This window comes from Lithobates pipiens, unplaced genomic scaffold, assembly GCF_037356315.1.
Source record: "Lithobates pipiens isolate NorthernLeopardFrog02 unplaced genomic scaffold, aLitPip1_a1.2 Scaffold_27, whole genome shotgun sequence".
Lineage (NCBI taxonomy): Eukaryota > Metazoa > Chordata > Amphibia > Anura > Ranidae > Lithobates > Lithobates pipiens.
In genome coordinates this window covers 1,674,890-1,692,409 of record NW_027507788.1, presented here as the reverse complement: position 1 = coordinate 1,692,409, position 17,520 = coordinate 1,674,890, and the positions used below count along the sequence as shown (strand labels likewise).

The following is a 17,520-nucleotide window of genomic DNA, read 5'->3' as shown; positions in this document are numbered from 1 at the left end:
ATGAGGTCCCAGGTCCTTGTCCCCAGCCACAGACCCGTCTATGAGGTCCCAGGTCCTTGTCCCCAAGCCCAGATGCTTCTATGAGGTCCCAGGTCCTTGTCCCCAACCACAAACCCTTCTATGAGGTCCCAGGTCCTTGTCCCCAACCACAGACCCTTCTATGAGGTCCCAGGTCCTTGTCCCCAACCACAGACCCTTCTATGAGGTCCCAGGTCCTTGTCCCCAGCCACAGACCCTTCTATGAGGTCCCAGGTCCTTGTCCCCAACCACAGACCCTTCTATGAGGTCCCAGGTCCTTGTCCCCAACCACAAACCCTTCTATGAGGTCCCAGGTCCTTGTCCCCAGCCACAGACCCGTCTATGAGGTCCCAGGTCCTTGTCCCCAACCACGGACCCTTCTATGAGGTCCCAGGTCCTTGTCCCCAACCACAGACCCTTCTATGAGGTCCCAGGTCCTTGTCCCCAACCACAGACCCTTCTATGAGGTACCAGGTCCTTGTCCCCAACCACAGACCCTTCTATGAGGTCCCAGGTCCTTGTCCCCATCCACGGACCCTTCTATGAGGTCCCAGGTCCTTGTCCCCAACCACAGACCCTTCTATGAGGTCCCAGGTCCTTGTCCCCAACCACAGACCCTTCTATGAGGTCCCAGGTCCTTGTTCCCAACCACAGACCCTTCTATGAGGTCCCAGGTCCTTGTCCCCAACCACAGACCCCTCTGTGAGGCCTCAGGTCCTTGTGCCCAACCACAGACCCTTCTACGAGGTCCCAGGTCCTTGTCCCTATCCACAGACCCCTCTGAGAGGCCTCAGGTCATTGTCCTCATTCACAGACCCTTCTATGAGGTCCCAGGTCCTTGTCCCCAACCACAGACCCATCTGTGAGGCCTCAGGTCCTTGTCCTCATTCACAGACCCTTCTATGAGGTCCCAGGTCCTTGTCCCCAACCACAGACCCATCTGTGAGGCCTCAGGTCCTTGTCCTTATTCACAGACCCTTCTATGAGGTCTCAGGTCCTTGTCCCCAGCCACGGACCCTTCTATGAGGTCCCAGGTCCTTGTCCCGAACCACAGACCCTTCTATGAGGTCCCAGGTCCTTGTCCCCAACCACAGACCCTTCTATGAGGTCCCAGGTCCTTGTCCCCAACCACAGACCCTTCTATGAGGTCCCAGGTCCTTGTCCCCAACGACGGACCCTTCTATGAGGTCCCAGGTCCTTGTCCCCAACCACAGACCCTTCTATGAGGTCCCAGGTCCTTGTCCCCAACCACAAACCCTTCTATGAGGTCCCAGGTCCTTGTCCCCAACCACAGACCCTTCTATGAGGTCCCAGGTCCTTGTCCCCAACCACAAACCCTTCTATGAGGTCCCAGGTCCTTGTCCCCAGCCACAGACCCGTCTATGAGGTCCCAGGTCCTTGTCCCCAACCACGGACCCTTCTATGAGGTCCCAGGTGCTTGTCCCCAACCACAGACCCTTCTATGAGGTACCAGGTCCTTGTCCCCAACCACAGACCCTTCTATGAGGTCCCAGGTCCTTGTCCCCATCCACGGACCCTTCTATGAGGTCCCAGGTCCTTGTCCCCAACCACAGACCCTTCTATGAGGTCCCAGGTCCTTGTCCCCAACCACAGACCCTTCTATGAGGTCCCAGGTCCTTGTTCCCAACCACAGACCCTTCTATGAGGTCCCAGGTCCTTGTCCCCAACCACAGACCCCTCTGTGAGGCCTCAGGTCCTTGTGCCCAACCACAGACCCTTCTACGAGGTCCCAGGTCCTTGTCCCTATCCACAGATCCCTCTGAGAGGCCTCAGGTCATTGTCCTCATTCACAGACCCTTCTATGAGGTCCCAGGTCCTTGTCCCCAACCACAGACCCATCTGTGAGGCCTCAGGTCCTTGTCCTCATTCACAGACCCTTCTATGAGGTCCCAGGTCCTTGTCCCCAACCACAGACCCATCTGTGAGGCCTCAGGTCCTTGTCCTTATTCACAGACCCTTCTATGAGGTCTCAGGTCCTTGTCCCCAGCCACGGACCCTTCTATGAGGTCCCAGGTCCTTGTCCCGAACCACAGACCCTTCTATGAGGTCCCAGGTCCTTGTCCCCAACCACAGACCCTTCTATGAGGTCCCAGGTCCTTGTCCCCAACCACGGACCCTTCTATGAGGTCCCAGGTCCTTGTCCCCAACCACGGACCCTTCTATGAGGTCCCAGGTCCTTGTCCCCAACCACGGACCCTTCTATGAGGTCCCAGGTCCTTGTCCCCAACCACGGACCCTTCTATGAGGTCCCAGGTCCTTGTCCCCAAACACGGACCCTTCTATGAGGTCCCAGGTCCTTGTCCCCAACCACAGACCCTTCTATGAGGTCCCAGGTCCTTGTCCCCAACCACAGACCATTCTATGAGGTCCCAGGTCCTTATCCCCATCCATAGACCCCTCTGAGAGGCCTCAGGTCATTGTCCTCATTCACAGACCCTTGGGGGGGGGCACCATTGGAGAGATTCCTTCTATCTTCCTGTCCTGGTGACAACGGTTTCAGGAAGTTTTGGTTGAATCTGTAGATTCCACTGAGGAGGGGACACTGGAGGGTATGAGAATGTGTTGGAGGATTTCTCCTCAGCCCCAAGTACGGCTCCAAGGCTGCACACTAACAATAATGTGACCCCTCCCCCCAACGCATGCATCAATGTCCCGGATTCCTAGAGAAGTGAAATGCTGACCTCTGATTGGCTGCCCTTTATCTTGGACAGTTTATATATTATAGGGGGGTCATTTCAGTCTCTTACCACACTGAATCTCATCGGAGGAGTCCCGGCAGTCGGATCGGCCGTCACAGTAATAGATCCTAGGAATGCACTCGCCGCTGCCACATGTAAAGTCCGTGGCACCACAGACCACGCTTTCAGCTGGAAGATCATGCAATGCCGGGTTAGTATGTCCCCTTTGTCTGTCCCCAAATTACATCCAGTAGGCAGCCCCATAAAGGGGACCAGGTCCTTGTCCCCAACCACAGACCCTTCTGAGAGGCCTCAGGTCCTTGTCCCCATCCATAGATCCCTCTGAGAGACCTCAGGTCATTATCCTAATTCACAGACCCCTTCTGGGAGGTCCCAGATCCTTGTCCCTATTCACAGACCCCTCTGAGAGGTCACGGGTCCTTGTCCCCATCCACAGACCCATTTGTGAGGCCTGAGGTCATTGTCCTCATTCACAGACCCCTCTGGGAGATCCCAGATCCTTGTTCCTATTTGCAGACCCCTCTGGGTGGTCCCAGGTCCTTGTCCCTATCCACAGACCCCTCTACGAGGTCCCAGGTCCTTGTCCCTATCCACAGACCCCCTCTACGAGGTCCCAGGTCCTTGTCCCTATCCACAGACCCCTCTACGAGGTCCCAGGTCCTTGTCCCTATCCACAGACCCCTCTATGAGGTCCCAGGTCCTTGTCCCTATCCACAGACCCCTCTATGAGGTCCCAGGTCTTTGTCCCTTTCCACAGACCTCTCTGGGAGGTCCAAGGTCCTCGCCTCACATCGGGCAGCAGAATGCAAAGCGTCTATTGCCCAACATAAAGCCCCAACCCGTAATTGCCCTGGTTAGTATGCAGGTTCTGCTCCCTGGACATCTTTTATGATTTAGCCTCCAAGCCACAAAACCCTGCGCCCCCTCGGTACTCACCACACCCTTCCTCATCGGACATGTCCCGGCAATCATGGCGCTGGTCACATCTGAACTCCAAGGGGACGCACTCACCGCTGGTGCAGGTGAACTCATCCACCGTACATGTACGCACTGGAGGGGTGACTACTGAAGAGAGAGACTAATATTACAATCTAGCACAGATACAGCAAACATCATGCAGATCATAGGGCAGGGGAAGAGCAATGGATCCACCATTGGGGAGGACATTTGTCTGACAGCATGGTGAGGAAATCGCACTGCGACAAAGGCAGCAATCACTAATACAAGGACACATGCCATGCTGGTAAGTCAGCCATAGAGACAAGCTGACACTGGTCACTGGAGAATCTGGTCACAGGAGGGTCTGGTCACCGGAGGGTCTGGTCACCGGAGGGTCTGGTCACCGGAGGGTCTGGTCACTGGAGGATCTGGTCACTGGAGGGTCTAGTCACTGGAGGGTCTGACCACCGGAGGGTCTAGTCACTGGAGGGTCTGATCACTGGAGGGTCTGGTCACCGGAGGGTCTAGTCACTGGAGGGTCTGGTCACTGGAGGGTCTGGTCACTGGAGGGTCTAGTCACTGGAGGGTCTAGTCACTGGAGGGTCTAGTCACTGGAGGGTCTAGTCACTGGAGGGTCTGACCACCGGAGGGTCTAGTCACTGGAGGGTCTGATCACTGGAGGGTCTAGTCACTGGAGGGTCTGACCACCGGAGGGTCTAGTCACTGGAGGGTCTGATCACCGGAGGGTCTAGTCACTGGAGGGTCTGGTCACTGGAGGGTCTAGTCACTGGAGGGTCTAGTCACTGGAGGGTCTAGTCACTGGAGGGTCTGACCACCGGAGGGTCTAGTCACTGGAGGGTCTGATCACTGGAGGGTCTGATCACTGGAGGGTCTGGTCACTGGAGGGTCTAGTCACTGGAGGGTCTGACCACCGGAGGGTCTAGTCACTGGAGGGTCTGATCACTGGAGGGTCTGGTCACCGGAGGGTCTAGTCACTGGAGGGTCTGGTCACTGGAGGGTCTGACCACCGGAGGGTCTGGTCACTGGAGGGTCTAGTCACTGGAGGGTCTGATCACTGGAGGGTCTGGTCACTGGAGGGTCTGGTCACTGGAGGGTCTGGTCACTGGAGGGTCTGGTCACCGGAGGGTCTAGTCACTGGAGGGTCTGATCACTGGAGGGTCTGGTCACCGGAGGGTCTAGTCACTGGAGGGTCTAGTCACTGGAGGGTCTGATCACTGGAGGGTCTGGTCACTGGAGGGTCTGGTCACTGGAGGGTCTGGTCACTGGAGGGTCTGGTCACTGGAGGGTCTGGTCACTGGAAGGTCTGGTCACTGGAAGGTCTGGTCACCGTTCGAATTAGAGTCTGATACTGATCATCAGAGAGTCTGGTCACTGGAGGGTATGGTCACCGGTCACTGTAGGGTATGGTCACCGGTCAGTGGAGGGTATGGTCACCGGTCACTGGAGGGTATGGTCACCGGTCACTGTAGGGTATGGTCACCGGTCAGTGGAGGGTATGGTCACCGGTCACTGGAGGGTCTGGTCACCGGTCAGTGGAAAGTCTGAGCCTGATCACAGGAGGGTCTGGTCATTGGAAGGTCTAGTCACTGGTCACTGCAGGGTCTGGTCACCGGTATGGGGAGGTGATCTGTTCCATCATCCTCTGAAACAGACCAGCTATGACATTACCACTGTGTTCTGGGTGAAAACCATAGAAAACCAACCAAAACATATTTCAACAACACAAATGAGTGCTAGTTTTGTTATGACCCCGACGTCCCTTATGTATCATTGTGTCTACAGTAAGAACGGTCTATATCACCACAATCATCAGATGTCTGGGAGGAGAATGAAGGAAATGGTTCACAGGACTTTGTCAATTGTCATCCAGAATAACCAATCAGGGTGGGTGGAGTAAAACGGAGAAGCTGAATTTAGGGCCAGCGTTGCTGGATTGGCACATTGAGATATAAGCACAGGTCATATGTGACTGGCATTAGATAAGAAGAGATTATCTCCCGAGGAGCGCATGGGCCATCATCAGCTCCACCCGACCTCAATGCAACTTCATTACAACCACAAGATTAGTCTGATGATAAACACAGCAAATCCTTTATTAGTGAGATATGGCGAGTCCCATGACAGAGCCGCCGCTATAAACATCAGGCCCATCATAAGCAGCTGATTCAAAATGGTGGACAGCTATGGGTCACACAATGCCACCATGAAGAGTCCGGGGTCACAGCACGCCACAAGCAACTTACCTGGAGGCTCAAACCCAACAGGAGGTGGGGGAGTTTGTGCTGATCAACCAGAGAGAAAGACAGACAGACCATCAGTGAGATAGAAGGACAGACAGACCATCAGTGAGATAGAAGGACAGACAGACCATCAGTGAGATAGAAGGACAGACCATCAGTGAGATAGAAGGACAGACAGACCATCAGTGAGATAGAAGGACAGACAGACCATCAGTGAGATAGAAGGACAGACAGACCATCAGTGAGATAGAAGGACAGACAGACCATCAGTGAGATAGAAGGACAGACAGACCATCAGTGAGATAGAAGGACAGACAGACCATCGGTGAGATAGAAGGACAGACAGACCATCAGTGAGATAGAAGGACAGACAGACCATCAGTGAGATAGAAGGACAGACAGACCATCAGTGAGATAGAAGGACAGACAGACCATCAGTGAGATAGAAGGACAGACAGACCATCAGTGAGATAGAAGGACAGACAGACCATCAGTGAGATAGAAGGACAGACAAACCATCAGTGAGATAGAAGGACAGACAGACCATCAGTGAGATAGAAGGACAGACAGACCATCAGTGAGATAGAAGGACAGACAGACCATCAGTGAGATAGAAGGACAGACAGACCATCAGTGAGATAGAAGGACAGACAAACCATCAGTGAGATAGAAGGACAGACAGACCATCAGTGAGATAGAAGGACAGACAAACCATCAGTGAGATAGAAGGACAGACAGACCATCAGTGAGATAGAAGGACAGACAGACCATCAGTGAGATAGAAGGACAGACAGACCATCAGTGAGATAGAAGGACAGACAGACCATCAGTGAGATAGAAGGACAGACAGACCATACACATTGGAAAGAAAATGGCAGATGATGGGTCGATGATCTGCAGATGACTCACCAGCTCCAAGGCGTCGGAATTGGAACCCTCGGGTGGAGGTGATGTAGCTGGCGATGGAGCCGCTCTCAATCACGGAGTACAACACCTGGCGGATTTGTCCATCATTGATGTTACCTTCTGATCCCACATCCAGCTCCACAAACACATCACCATCAATCAACCTGCAGAGACGGGGGGGGGGGAGACTGAGGTGACATTGGGCAAATTCCTCATCATCTCATAAAGCTCAACATGGCAAAAGCAAACATTGTAAGAGACATGGCGAGAGTAAACCCCAATACCCCTCTCTAGAATGTAGAAGATATCTCCATGGAGTGACCTATCCCAGGCTGGGCAGTTCCCCCCCTCAAGAGAGACACGGCAAGAGTAATCCCCAACACCCCAACCACCAGAACGTAGAAGATATATCCATGGAGTGACCTATCCCAGGCTGGGCATGCTTCCTCCCTCCAGAGAGACACGGCAAGAGTAAACCCCAACACCCCAACTTCCACAATATAGAAGATATCTCCATGGAGTGACCTATCCCAGGCTGGGCAGTTCCCCCCCTCCAGAGAGACATGGCAAGAGTAAACCCCAACACTACTACTGCCTATCGCCTTTCCCTACACAACCCTCTTGCAGCATCTGGTGCCACATCAGAGGACACTTGCCCTCCTTGGCGCATACCTGGCATGCCTCTGATGTCACAGTACAAGGGTGGAGCGAGGACAGGTATGCCCACTGTGGGCCAGAAGACTCCATCATGTCCTCCATTGGTCTGAGAAATGCTCCTCTAGGTGCACTCTTTACTTACTTGACGTATACGACATTAACCATTTGTTCTCCCGGGATTCTGTAATACTCAGACTCCAGCTGAAATGGAAGAAATAGGCATTTAGTGACTATTATTGAGACATTATAAAAGGTAATAACAGGGAGGGAAGATGGACGTCATCTCACCGTGTCAACGACGGCTTCGGACAGATCCCGAAACTGGTCGGAGGAGACATTGTCCAGGTCTGACGTGTATTCTATAGACGTGGTGAAATTTACTAGAGCTCTGTAATAAACTGGAAGAGGGAGGAAAATCCATTACCAACCGAATAACGGACAACGAGGCACATACCAACAGTTCCTTGCCAATAGTCCCTGGAAATAAAAGCAAGACATCAACACAAGGGCACCTCAGGTCATTCCATAACTGTCTGGACTGGAACCATGCAGTAAGCACAGGCGGGCACTGAAACTGGCAGGGTTACCCGTTACCGGTGCCAGGGAAACACAATGACCAGAGCAGACAAAACAATAACATTAACAGAAACTGCAAAGTAACTAAGAACATCATTGACTCTCCTCTGCCCCTCCAGAGCCCACAGTGATCAGTCCTGAGCTGTCACCTCCCAGTCCAACCACTGGAGGGCGCCATGTACACGGTATGGAAAACCTCGCCTATAGATCAGTCAGCAATCTGCAACATACATTGATTTCCAAAGAATTAGCAACAATATGTACTAATCTGTGACATTATTTTCATGTATGTTACACCGGAAACAATTTTGTGTTGTGAAGATTCCCCAATTTATCTAGAACCCCTCATTGCCTCCTCCTTTGATTGTAAGCTCTAATGATCAGGGTCCTCCGATTCCTCTTGTACTAAATTGTAATGTAACTGTAATGTCTGCCTTCACTTTGTTAAGTGCTGCGCAAACTGTTGGCGCTATATAAATCCTGTATAATAATAATGATGATAATTGCCTGTGTAATGTAGAGGCCAAAATAAAGCCCACTGTCAGCAAGGAGAAAGTCCCCCAAAACTGCAGCTGGGAGAAGGATCATGGAGCGCACAGCATAGAAACGCGTGTCAGGAACGAGCATCGGTGAGCAGGATATGCTGGGACTTGCAATGCAGTTTATATAAACATCACACTAAGTAACAAAGGTGTGGATGGCGCCTGTGTTATGGAGGAGACATCAAATAACTTTCTCCAGGCTCACAGTTAAGATTCAAAGAACCAGATACCTTGCAATGACGTGGGTTTCACAACAATTATCCCACAGAAGTGATATGAAAAACGTGACCTTTATGTGGCCTGCTGAGGCTTTAGAGCAGAGTCACACAAACTCAGGAGCCTAACAGCCAATGGGTCATGAGCCAAGCAGCCAACAGGCCAGGAGCCAAGCAGCCAACAGGCCAGGAGCTAAGGAGCCAATGATCCAGGAGTCAAGCAACCAACAGGCCATGTGCCAAGTGGCCAATGGATCAAGAGCCAAGCAGCCAACGGGCCAGCAGCCAAGCAACAAACGGGCCAGGAGACCAAGAAGCCAATGGGCCCGGAGCCAAGCAGCTAGTGTGCCAGGAGACCAAGCAGCCAACGGGGCCCAGAGCTAAGCAGCCAGCTAAGCATTCAATGGGGCCCAGAGCCAAACAACCAATGGGCCAGGAGACCAAGCAGCCAACGGACCAGGAGACCAAGCAGCCAATGGACCAGACACCAAGCAGCCAAGCAACAAACGAGCCAGGAGACCAAGAAGCCAATGAGCTAGGAGACCAAGCCGCTAATGGGCCTACAACACTTAGGAGTGTAAAAACTCTAGCAATCAGAGGTCAATAATTACCTTATTACCGTGGCCGTATGACATAAAACATGGCCAACACGTCTCAGGTAAGGTAATTGCAACTTCCCCTCTTCAAGTCTTTGGTAGTGCTGATCTGTTGGTCATGGGATCCCAGATAACCCAAAGGTGAAAAATAAGAAAAGAGAAGAAAGGGCACACCAGCCTTGTGCATTATCCTTTGAATATATATTTATTAAAAACATTAAGAAGAAAACTACTCACAACAGTTGTGTAGTCAGACTGCTGAGCTCTGAGGAAGAAGGGACGTTCTCTTTGAAACGCGTCAGCTGGCAGTGATTATTGTGAGTTCCTCTGTGACCTCTGGAGAGTTCCGCTCATCTGTGACTAGATGCTGCTATTTGATGACTATTCATATTGCAATAATTTACACAACTGCATGTGAGTCGTTTTCTTCTTTTTAACGTTTTTAATAAATATATATCCAAAGGATAATGCGCAAGGCTGGTGCGCCCTTTCTTCTCTTTTCTTATTTTTTACTTTTAGGGTTCCCCACCCTCGAGGGCAGCAAGGCCTGTGTTATTATATAGCCGGTCTGGTGGTCCGCTTTTGTGCAGGAGCGTTTCTTTCTCTGCTTATACAATAACCCAAAAGTGTTCAATAGCATTGAGGTTCCTCCACACCAAACTGGTCACATCATGTCTTTATGGAGTTGGCTTTTTACACAGAGGGACAGTCATGGTGGAACAGAAAATGGTCTTCACCAAACTGTTACCACAAGGTTGGAAGAGAAAATGACTATGTGTGCTGATGTATTAACAGGACCCTTCACTGGAAACACCTGAACTCCATAATTTGGAGCAGGGTTCACATAAGTCTGGCCATATAGGTAGGTGTGACAGTCAGGTGTCCTCATACATATGGTTTATATGAGGTGATGGTCAGGTGTCCTCATACATATGGTTTATACGAGGTGATGGTCAGGTGTCCTCATACATATGGTTTATACGAGGTGATGGTCAGGTCTCCTCTTATATATGGTTTATATGAGGTGATGGTCAGGTGTCCTCATACATATGGTTTATATGAGGTGATGGTCAGGTGTCCTCATACATATGGTTTATACGAGGTGGTGGTCAGGTGTCCTCATACATATGGTTTATACGAGGTGGTGGTCAGGTGTCCTCATACATATGGTTTATACGAGGTGGTGGTCAGGTGTCCTCATACATATGGTTTATACGAGGTGATGGTCAGGTGTCCTCATACATATGGTTTATACGAGGTGATGGTCAGGTGTCCTCATACATATGGTTTATACGAGGTGGTGGTCAGGTGTCCTCATACATATGGTTTATACGAGGTGGTGGTCAGGTGTCCTCATACATATGGTTTATACGAGGTGGTGGTCAGGTGTCCTCATACATATGGTTTATACGAGGTGATGGTCAGGTGTCCTCATACATATGGTTTATACGAGGTGATGGTCAGGTGTCCTCATACATATGGTTTATACGAGGTGATGGTCAGGTGTCCTCTTATATATGGTTTATATGAGGTGATGGTCAGGTGTCCTCTTACATATGGTTTATACGAGGTGATGGTCAGGTCTCCTCTTATATATGGTTTATATGAGGTGATGGTTAGGTGTCCTCATACATATGGTTTATACGAGGTGATGGTCAGGTGTCCTCATACATATGGTTTATACGAGGTGATGGTCAGGTGTCCTCATATATATGGTTTATACGAGGTGATGGTCAGGTGTCCTCATACATATGGTTTATACGAGGTGATGGTCAGGTGTCCTCATACATATGGTTTATACGAGGTGATGGTCAGGTCTCCTCTTATATATGGTTTATATGAGGTGATGGTCAGGTGTCCTCATACATATGGTTTATACGAGGTGATGGTCAGGTGTCCTCATACATATGGTTTATACGAGGTGATGGTCAGGTGTCCTCTTATATATGGTTTATACGAGGTGATGGTCAGGTGTCCTCATACATATGGTTTATACGAGGTGATGGTCAGGTGTCCTCATATATATGGTTTATACGAGGTGATGGTCAGGTGTCCTCATATATATGGTTTATACGAGGTGATGGTCAGGTGTCCTCATATATATGGTTTATACGAGGTGATGGTCAGGTGTCCTCATACATATGGTTTATACGAGGTGATGGTCAGGTGTCCTCATACATATGGTTTATACGAGGTGATGGTCAGGTGTCCTCATACATATGGTTTATACGAGGTGATGGTCAGGTGTCCTCATCCATATGGTTTATACGAGGTGATGGTCAGGTGTCCTCATACATATGGTTTATACGAGGTGATGGTCAGGTGTCCTCATACATATGGTTTATACGAGGTGATGGTCAGGTGTCCTCATACATATGGTTTATACGAGGTGATGGTCAGGTGTCCTCATACATATGGTTTATACGAGGTGATGGTCAGGTCTCCTCTTATATATGGTTTATATGAGGTGATGGTCAGGTGTCCTCATACATATGGTTTATATGAGGTGATGGTCAGGTGTCCTCATACATATGGTTTATATGAGGTGATGGTCAGGTGTCCTCATACATATGGTTTATACGAGGTGGTGGTCAGGTGTCCTCTTATATATGGTTTATACGAGGTGATGGTCAGGTGTCCTCATACATATGGTTTATACGAGGTGATGGTCAGGTGTCCTCATACATATGGTTTATATGAGGTGATGGTCAGGTGTCCTCTTATATATGGTTTATATGAGGTGATGGTCAGGTGTCCTCTTATATATGGTTTATATGAGGTGATGGTCAGGTGTCCTCTTATATATGGTTTATATGAGGTGATGGTCAGGTGTCCTCTTATATATGGTTTATATGAGGTGATGGTCAGGTGTCCTCTTATATATGGTTTATATGAGGTGATGGTCAGGTGTCCTCTTATATATGGTTTATATGAGGTGATGGTCAGGTGTCCTCATATATATGGTTTATATGAGGTGATGGTCAGGTGTCCTCTTACGTCTAGTCCTATTGGTAGGTGCGATGGACTGGTATCATCATACCTATGACCATATTCTAGGTGATGGTTGGGAGTCCTCATAAGTCTGGCCATATAGTATAACACAGCTCTGGAGCCTGACGGGGAATGAATAATCCTTCCTCAGTGACCCACTAAGGCAGATGGACCAATTCTCCGAATATTTCTGTGCTTTCCCTCATTAATTATCATTCCCTGTAAATCATCCAGTCTGTTATTTTGTATGATTGGGATTTATAGCCACGTATGGGATCTGGTGTCATGGCTGCAGCTGCTCACAAGTCAAATCCTCTGTACAGACGAGTATATGTCTTATTTATCGGAGCCCCCAGAGACGGCACATTGCGATTCTCCTTTCCCACCCAAAACATCTGCTCTCCTTTCCCATCTGTATGTAGGCCCAACTACACCCACTATTCCCACCGAACCCTGCGAGGATGAAAAGCAGAGCCATGGAATGCTGTGCTCCTGATGGTACAGAGGCCCAGGAGGAGAATACTGGATTGTGTCCTGTCACTCCTCACCAGCGGATGATCATTTCTAGAAACAGCTGTCAGAAATCACATCTATCCGCAGGGAATGCAGCATCTGTGCCAGGATGTACCCCACGCAGCTGGACGCAGCTGGAGCAGCTCAGACCTTCTACCAGCATATCCCTAACAGATGCCGGATACCAGTGTGACCAGAGGACAACCTCACCCCAATCACCCTAGACCCGACCCAGAGACCAAGAACGCCAGATACCAGTGTGACCAGAGGACAACCTCACCCCAATCACCCTAGACCCGACCCAGAGACCAAGAACGCCAGATACCAGTGTGACCAGAGGACAACCTCACCCCAATCACCCTAGACCCGACCCAGAGACCAAGAACGCCAGATACCAGTGTGACCAGAGGACAACCTCACCCCAATCACCCTAGACCCGACCCAGAGAGCAAGAACGCCAGATACCAGTGTGACCAGAGGACAACCTCACCCCAATCACCCTAGACCCGACCCAGAGACCAAGAACGCCAGATACCAGTGTGACCAGAGGACAACCTCACCCCAATCACCCTAGACCCGACCCAGAGACCAAGAACGCCAGATACCAGTGTGACCAGAGGACAACCTCACCCCAATCACCCTAGACCCGACCCAGAGACCAAGAACGCCAGATACCAGTGTGACCAGAGGACAACCTCACCCCAATCACCCTAGACCCGACCCAGAGACCAAGAACGCCAGATACCAGTGTGACCAGAGGACAACCTCACCCCAATCACCCTAGACCCGACCCAGAGAGCAAGAACGCCAGATACCAGTGTGACCAGAGGACAACCTCACCCCAATCACCCTAGACCCGACCCAGAGACCAAGAACGCCAGATACCAGTGTGACCAGAGGACAACCTCACCCCAATCACCCTAGACCCGACCCAGAGACCAAGAACGCCAGATACCAGTGTGACCAGAGGACAACCTCACCCCAATCACCCTAGACCCGACCCAGAGACCAAGAACGCCAGATACCAGTGTGACCAGAGGACAACCTCACCCCAATCACCCTAGACCCGACCCAGAAACCAAGAAATACCACAAGGACTGGAAGATATTTTGGATGTAGAAACGACTGGCGGTCTCAGTAGAAGAACACATTCAAGATGTGGAGGAACTTCAGCTTTCCAGAGGAGACGCACATTCTGGATGAATGAAAGACCTTCCTGGAGGAGAAACCCATTCTACACAAAATGACTCCACATCTCCAGAAATGAGAAGCCTGCTCTAGATATAACTATTACTACCCCCCAGATAAATATATCCCTGCACATGGATATGGAGGTTATTTAAAGGATGACTACATTGAAGTCACATTAGCTCATATGCCAATATACCCCAGAACACCAAGCCACTCTGCAAATACACCCATCACCTCTGCCTTGTATTTCCCTATACAGCTGGTATCACAGGCTCTGGGGTAGGGCAAACAATGCTTTGTTTATATTCCATGTGTCTGCAGTCTGCACTGAACAATGTTATGGGCAACATGGCTGCAGACTAGAACTTATAGCAAATATTGGGGATCCGCTGATTACAAGGAAAGCGTATGTTCCATGTACCTGACTAGAATGTCTTCAGACTCTGGAACCATAACTGGTGATGTTTACTTCACTCATGTAATGCTAAAGAAAGATCTCAACAAGAAGGATCCGGCTGCAAATGCTTGGCTAAGCTTTCTTCCCCAACCGTCCAATCGGATTCCAACCAGTCGGCTGTGGAGAGCAAAACTGGTGTCCAGAGGGGTCCATCATGACTTCTTTGTGCTCAGTCCTGGTCTGCAGACATGTTTCCCATTACCCTGTACAGTGTGGTCTGCTGACAGGTGGGATGGTCATGGCTCAAGGCCTGCTATCTGTAGAGCTGATTAGTGTCCCTAGATATCATAAAACCATGTGTATTAAAAACAGTCTTGTTCTTTAGGACTTGTTCTAGACATGACAAGGAAGATGGACTTGTTCTAGACATGACAAGGAAGATGGACTTGTTCTGGACATGACAAGGAAGATGGACTTGTTCTAGACATGACAAGGAAGATGGGCTTGTTCTAGACATGACAAGGAAGATGGGCTTGTTCTGGACATGACAAGGAAGATGGACTTGTTCTAGACATGACAAGGAAGATGGACTTGTTCTAGACATGACAAGGAAGATGGACTTGTTCTAGAAATGACAAGGAAGATGGGCTTGTTCTAGACATGACAAGGAAGATGGACTTGTTCTAGACATGACAAGGAAGATGGGCTTGTTCTAGACATGACAAGGAAGATGGGCTTGTTCTGGACATGACAAGGAAGATGGACTTGTTCTAGACATGACAAGGAAGATGGACTTGTTCTAGAAATGACAAGGAAGATGGACTTGTTCTAGACATGACAAGGAAGATGGACTTGTTCTAGACATGACAAGGAAGATGGACTTGTTCTAGACATGACAAGGAAGATGGGCTTGTTCTAGACATGACAAGGAAGATGGACTTGTTCTAGACATGACAAGGAAGATGGGCTTGTTCTAGACATGACAAGGAAGATGGGCTTGTTCTGGACATGACAAGGAAGATGGACTTGTTCTAGACATGACAAGGAAGATGGACTTGTTCTAGAAATGACAAGGAAGATGGACTTGTTCTAGACATGACAAGGAAGATGGGCTTGTTCTAGATATGACAAGGAAGATGGACTTGTTCTAGACATGACAAGGAAGATGGGCTTGTTCTAGACATGACAAGGAAGATGGACTTGTTCTAGACATGACAAGGAAGATGGGCTTGTTCTGGACATGACAAGGAAGATGGGCTTGTTCTGGACATGACAAGGAAGATGGGCTTGTTCTGGACATGACAAGGAAGATGGGCTTGTTCTGGACATGACAAGGAAGATGGACTTGTTCTAGACATGACAAGGAAGATGGACTTGTTCTAGACATGACAAGGAAGATGGACTTGTTCTAGAAATGACAAGGAAGATGGACTTGTTCTGGACATGACAAGGAAGATGGACTTGTTCTGGACATGACAAGGAAGATGGGCTTGTTCTGGACATGACAAGGAAGATGGGCTTGTTCTAGACATGACAAGGAAGATGGACTTGTTCTAGACATGACAAGGAAGATGGACTTGTTCTAGACATGACAAGGAAGATGGGCTTGTTCTAGACATGACAAGGAAGATGGACTTGTTCTAGACATGACAAGGAAGATGGGCTTGTTCTGGACATGACAAGGAAGATGGGCTTGTTCTGGACATGACAAGGAAGATGGACTTGTTCTAGACATGACAAGGAAGATGGACTTGTTCTAGAAATGACAAGGAAGATGGGCTTGTTCTAGACATGACAAGGAAGATGGACTTGTTCTAGACATGACAAGGAAGATGGACTTGTTCTAGACATGACAAGGAAGATGGGCTTGTTCTGGACATGACAAGGAAGATGGGCTTGTTCTGGACATGACAAGGAAGATGGACTTGTTCTAGACATGACAAGGAAGATGGACTTGTTCTAGACATGACAAGGAAGATGGACTTGTTCTAGACATGACAAGGAAGATGGACTTGTTCTGGACATGACAAGGAAGATGGACTTGTTCTAGACATGACAAGGAAGATGGGCTTGTTCTAGACATGACAAGGAAGATGGACTTGTTCTAGACATGACAAGGAAGATGGACTTGTTCTGGACATGACAAGGAAGATGGGCTTGTTCTAGACATGACAAGGAAGATGGGCTTGTTCTGGACATGACAAGGAAGATGGGCTTGTTCTAGACATGACAAGGAAGATGGGCTTGTTCTAGACATGACAAGGAAGATGGGCTTGTTCTGGACATGACAAGGAAGATGGACTTGTTCTGGACATGACAAGGAAGATGGACTTGTTCTGGACATGACAAGGAAGATGGACTTGTTCTGGACATGACAAGGAAGATGGGCTTGTTCTGGACATGACAAGGAAGATGGGCTTGTTCTAGACATGACAAGGAAGATGGGCTTGTTCTGGACATGACAAGGAAGATGGGCTTGTTCTGGACATGACAAGGAAGATGGGCTTGTTCTGGACATGACAAGGAAGATGGGCTTGTTCTGGACATGACAAGGAAGATGGGCTTTTTCTAGACATGACAAGGAAGATGGACTTGTTCTAGACATGACAAGGAAGATGGGCTTGTTCTGGACATGACAAGGAAGATGGACTTGTTCTGGACATGACAAGGAAGATGGGCTTGTTCTAGACATGACAAGGAAGATGGGCTTGTTCTAGATATGACAAGGAAGATGGGCTTGTTCTGGACATGACAAGGAAGATGGACTTGTTCTGGACATGACAAGGAAGATGGACTTGTTCTGGACATGACAAGGAAGATGGGCTTGTTCTGGACATGACAAGGAAGATGGACTTGTTCTAGACATGACAAGGAAGATGGGCTTGTTCTAGACATGACAAGGAAGATGGGCTTGTTCTGGACATGACAAGGAAGATGGGCTTGTTCTAGACATGACAAGGAAGATGGACTTGTTCTAGACATGACAAGGAAGATGGAC

General features: G+C 49.4%; 1 protein-coding gene across 20 annotated transcripts in view; it reads right to left on the bottom strand.

Moving 5' to 3' along the window:
* The window catches only part of HSPG2 (heparan sulfate proteoglycan 2), a gene marked incomplete at its 3' end in the record, with an annotated part of 222,752 nt that overhangs the window by 95,197 nt on the left and 110,035 nt on the right, over positions 1-17,520 (bottom strand). For 9 of the 20 annotated variants that reach the window (XM_077455956.1, XM_077455958.1, XM_077455973.1 and 6 more), the window contains 6 exon segments: positions 2,787-2,906; positions 3,675-3,803; positions 5,942-5,980; positions 6,848-7,008; positions 7,644-7,702; positions 7,790-7,899. In XM_077455956.1, the coding sequence (XP_077312082.1) occupies positions 2,787-2,906; positions 3,675-3,803; positions 5,942-5,980; positions 6,848-7,008; positions 7,644-7,702; positions 7,790-7,899 (618 nt within the window). 20 annotated transcript variants of the gene reach the window in all.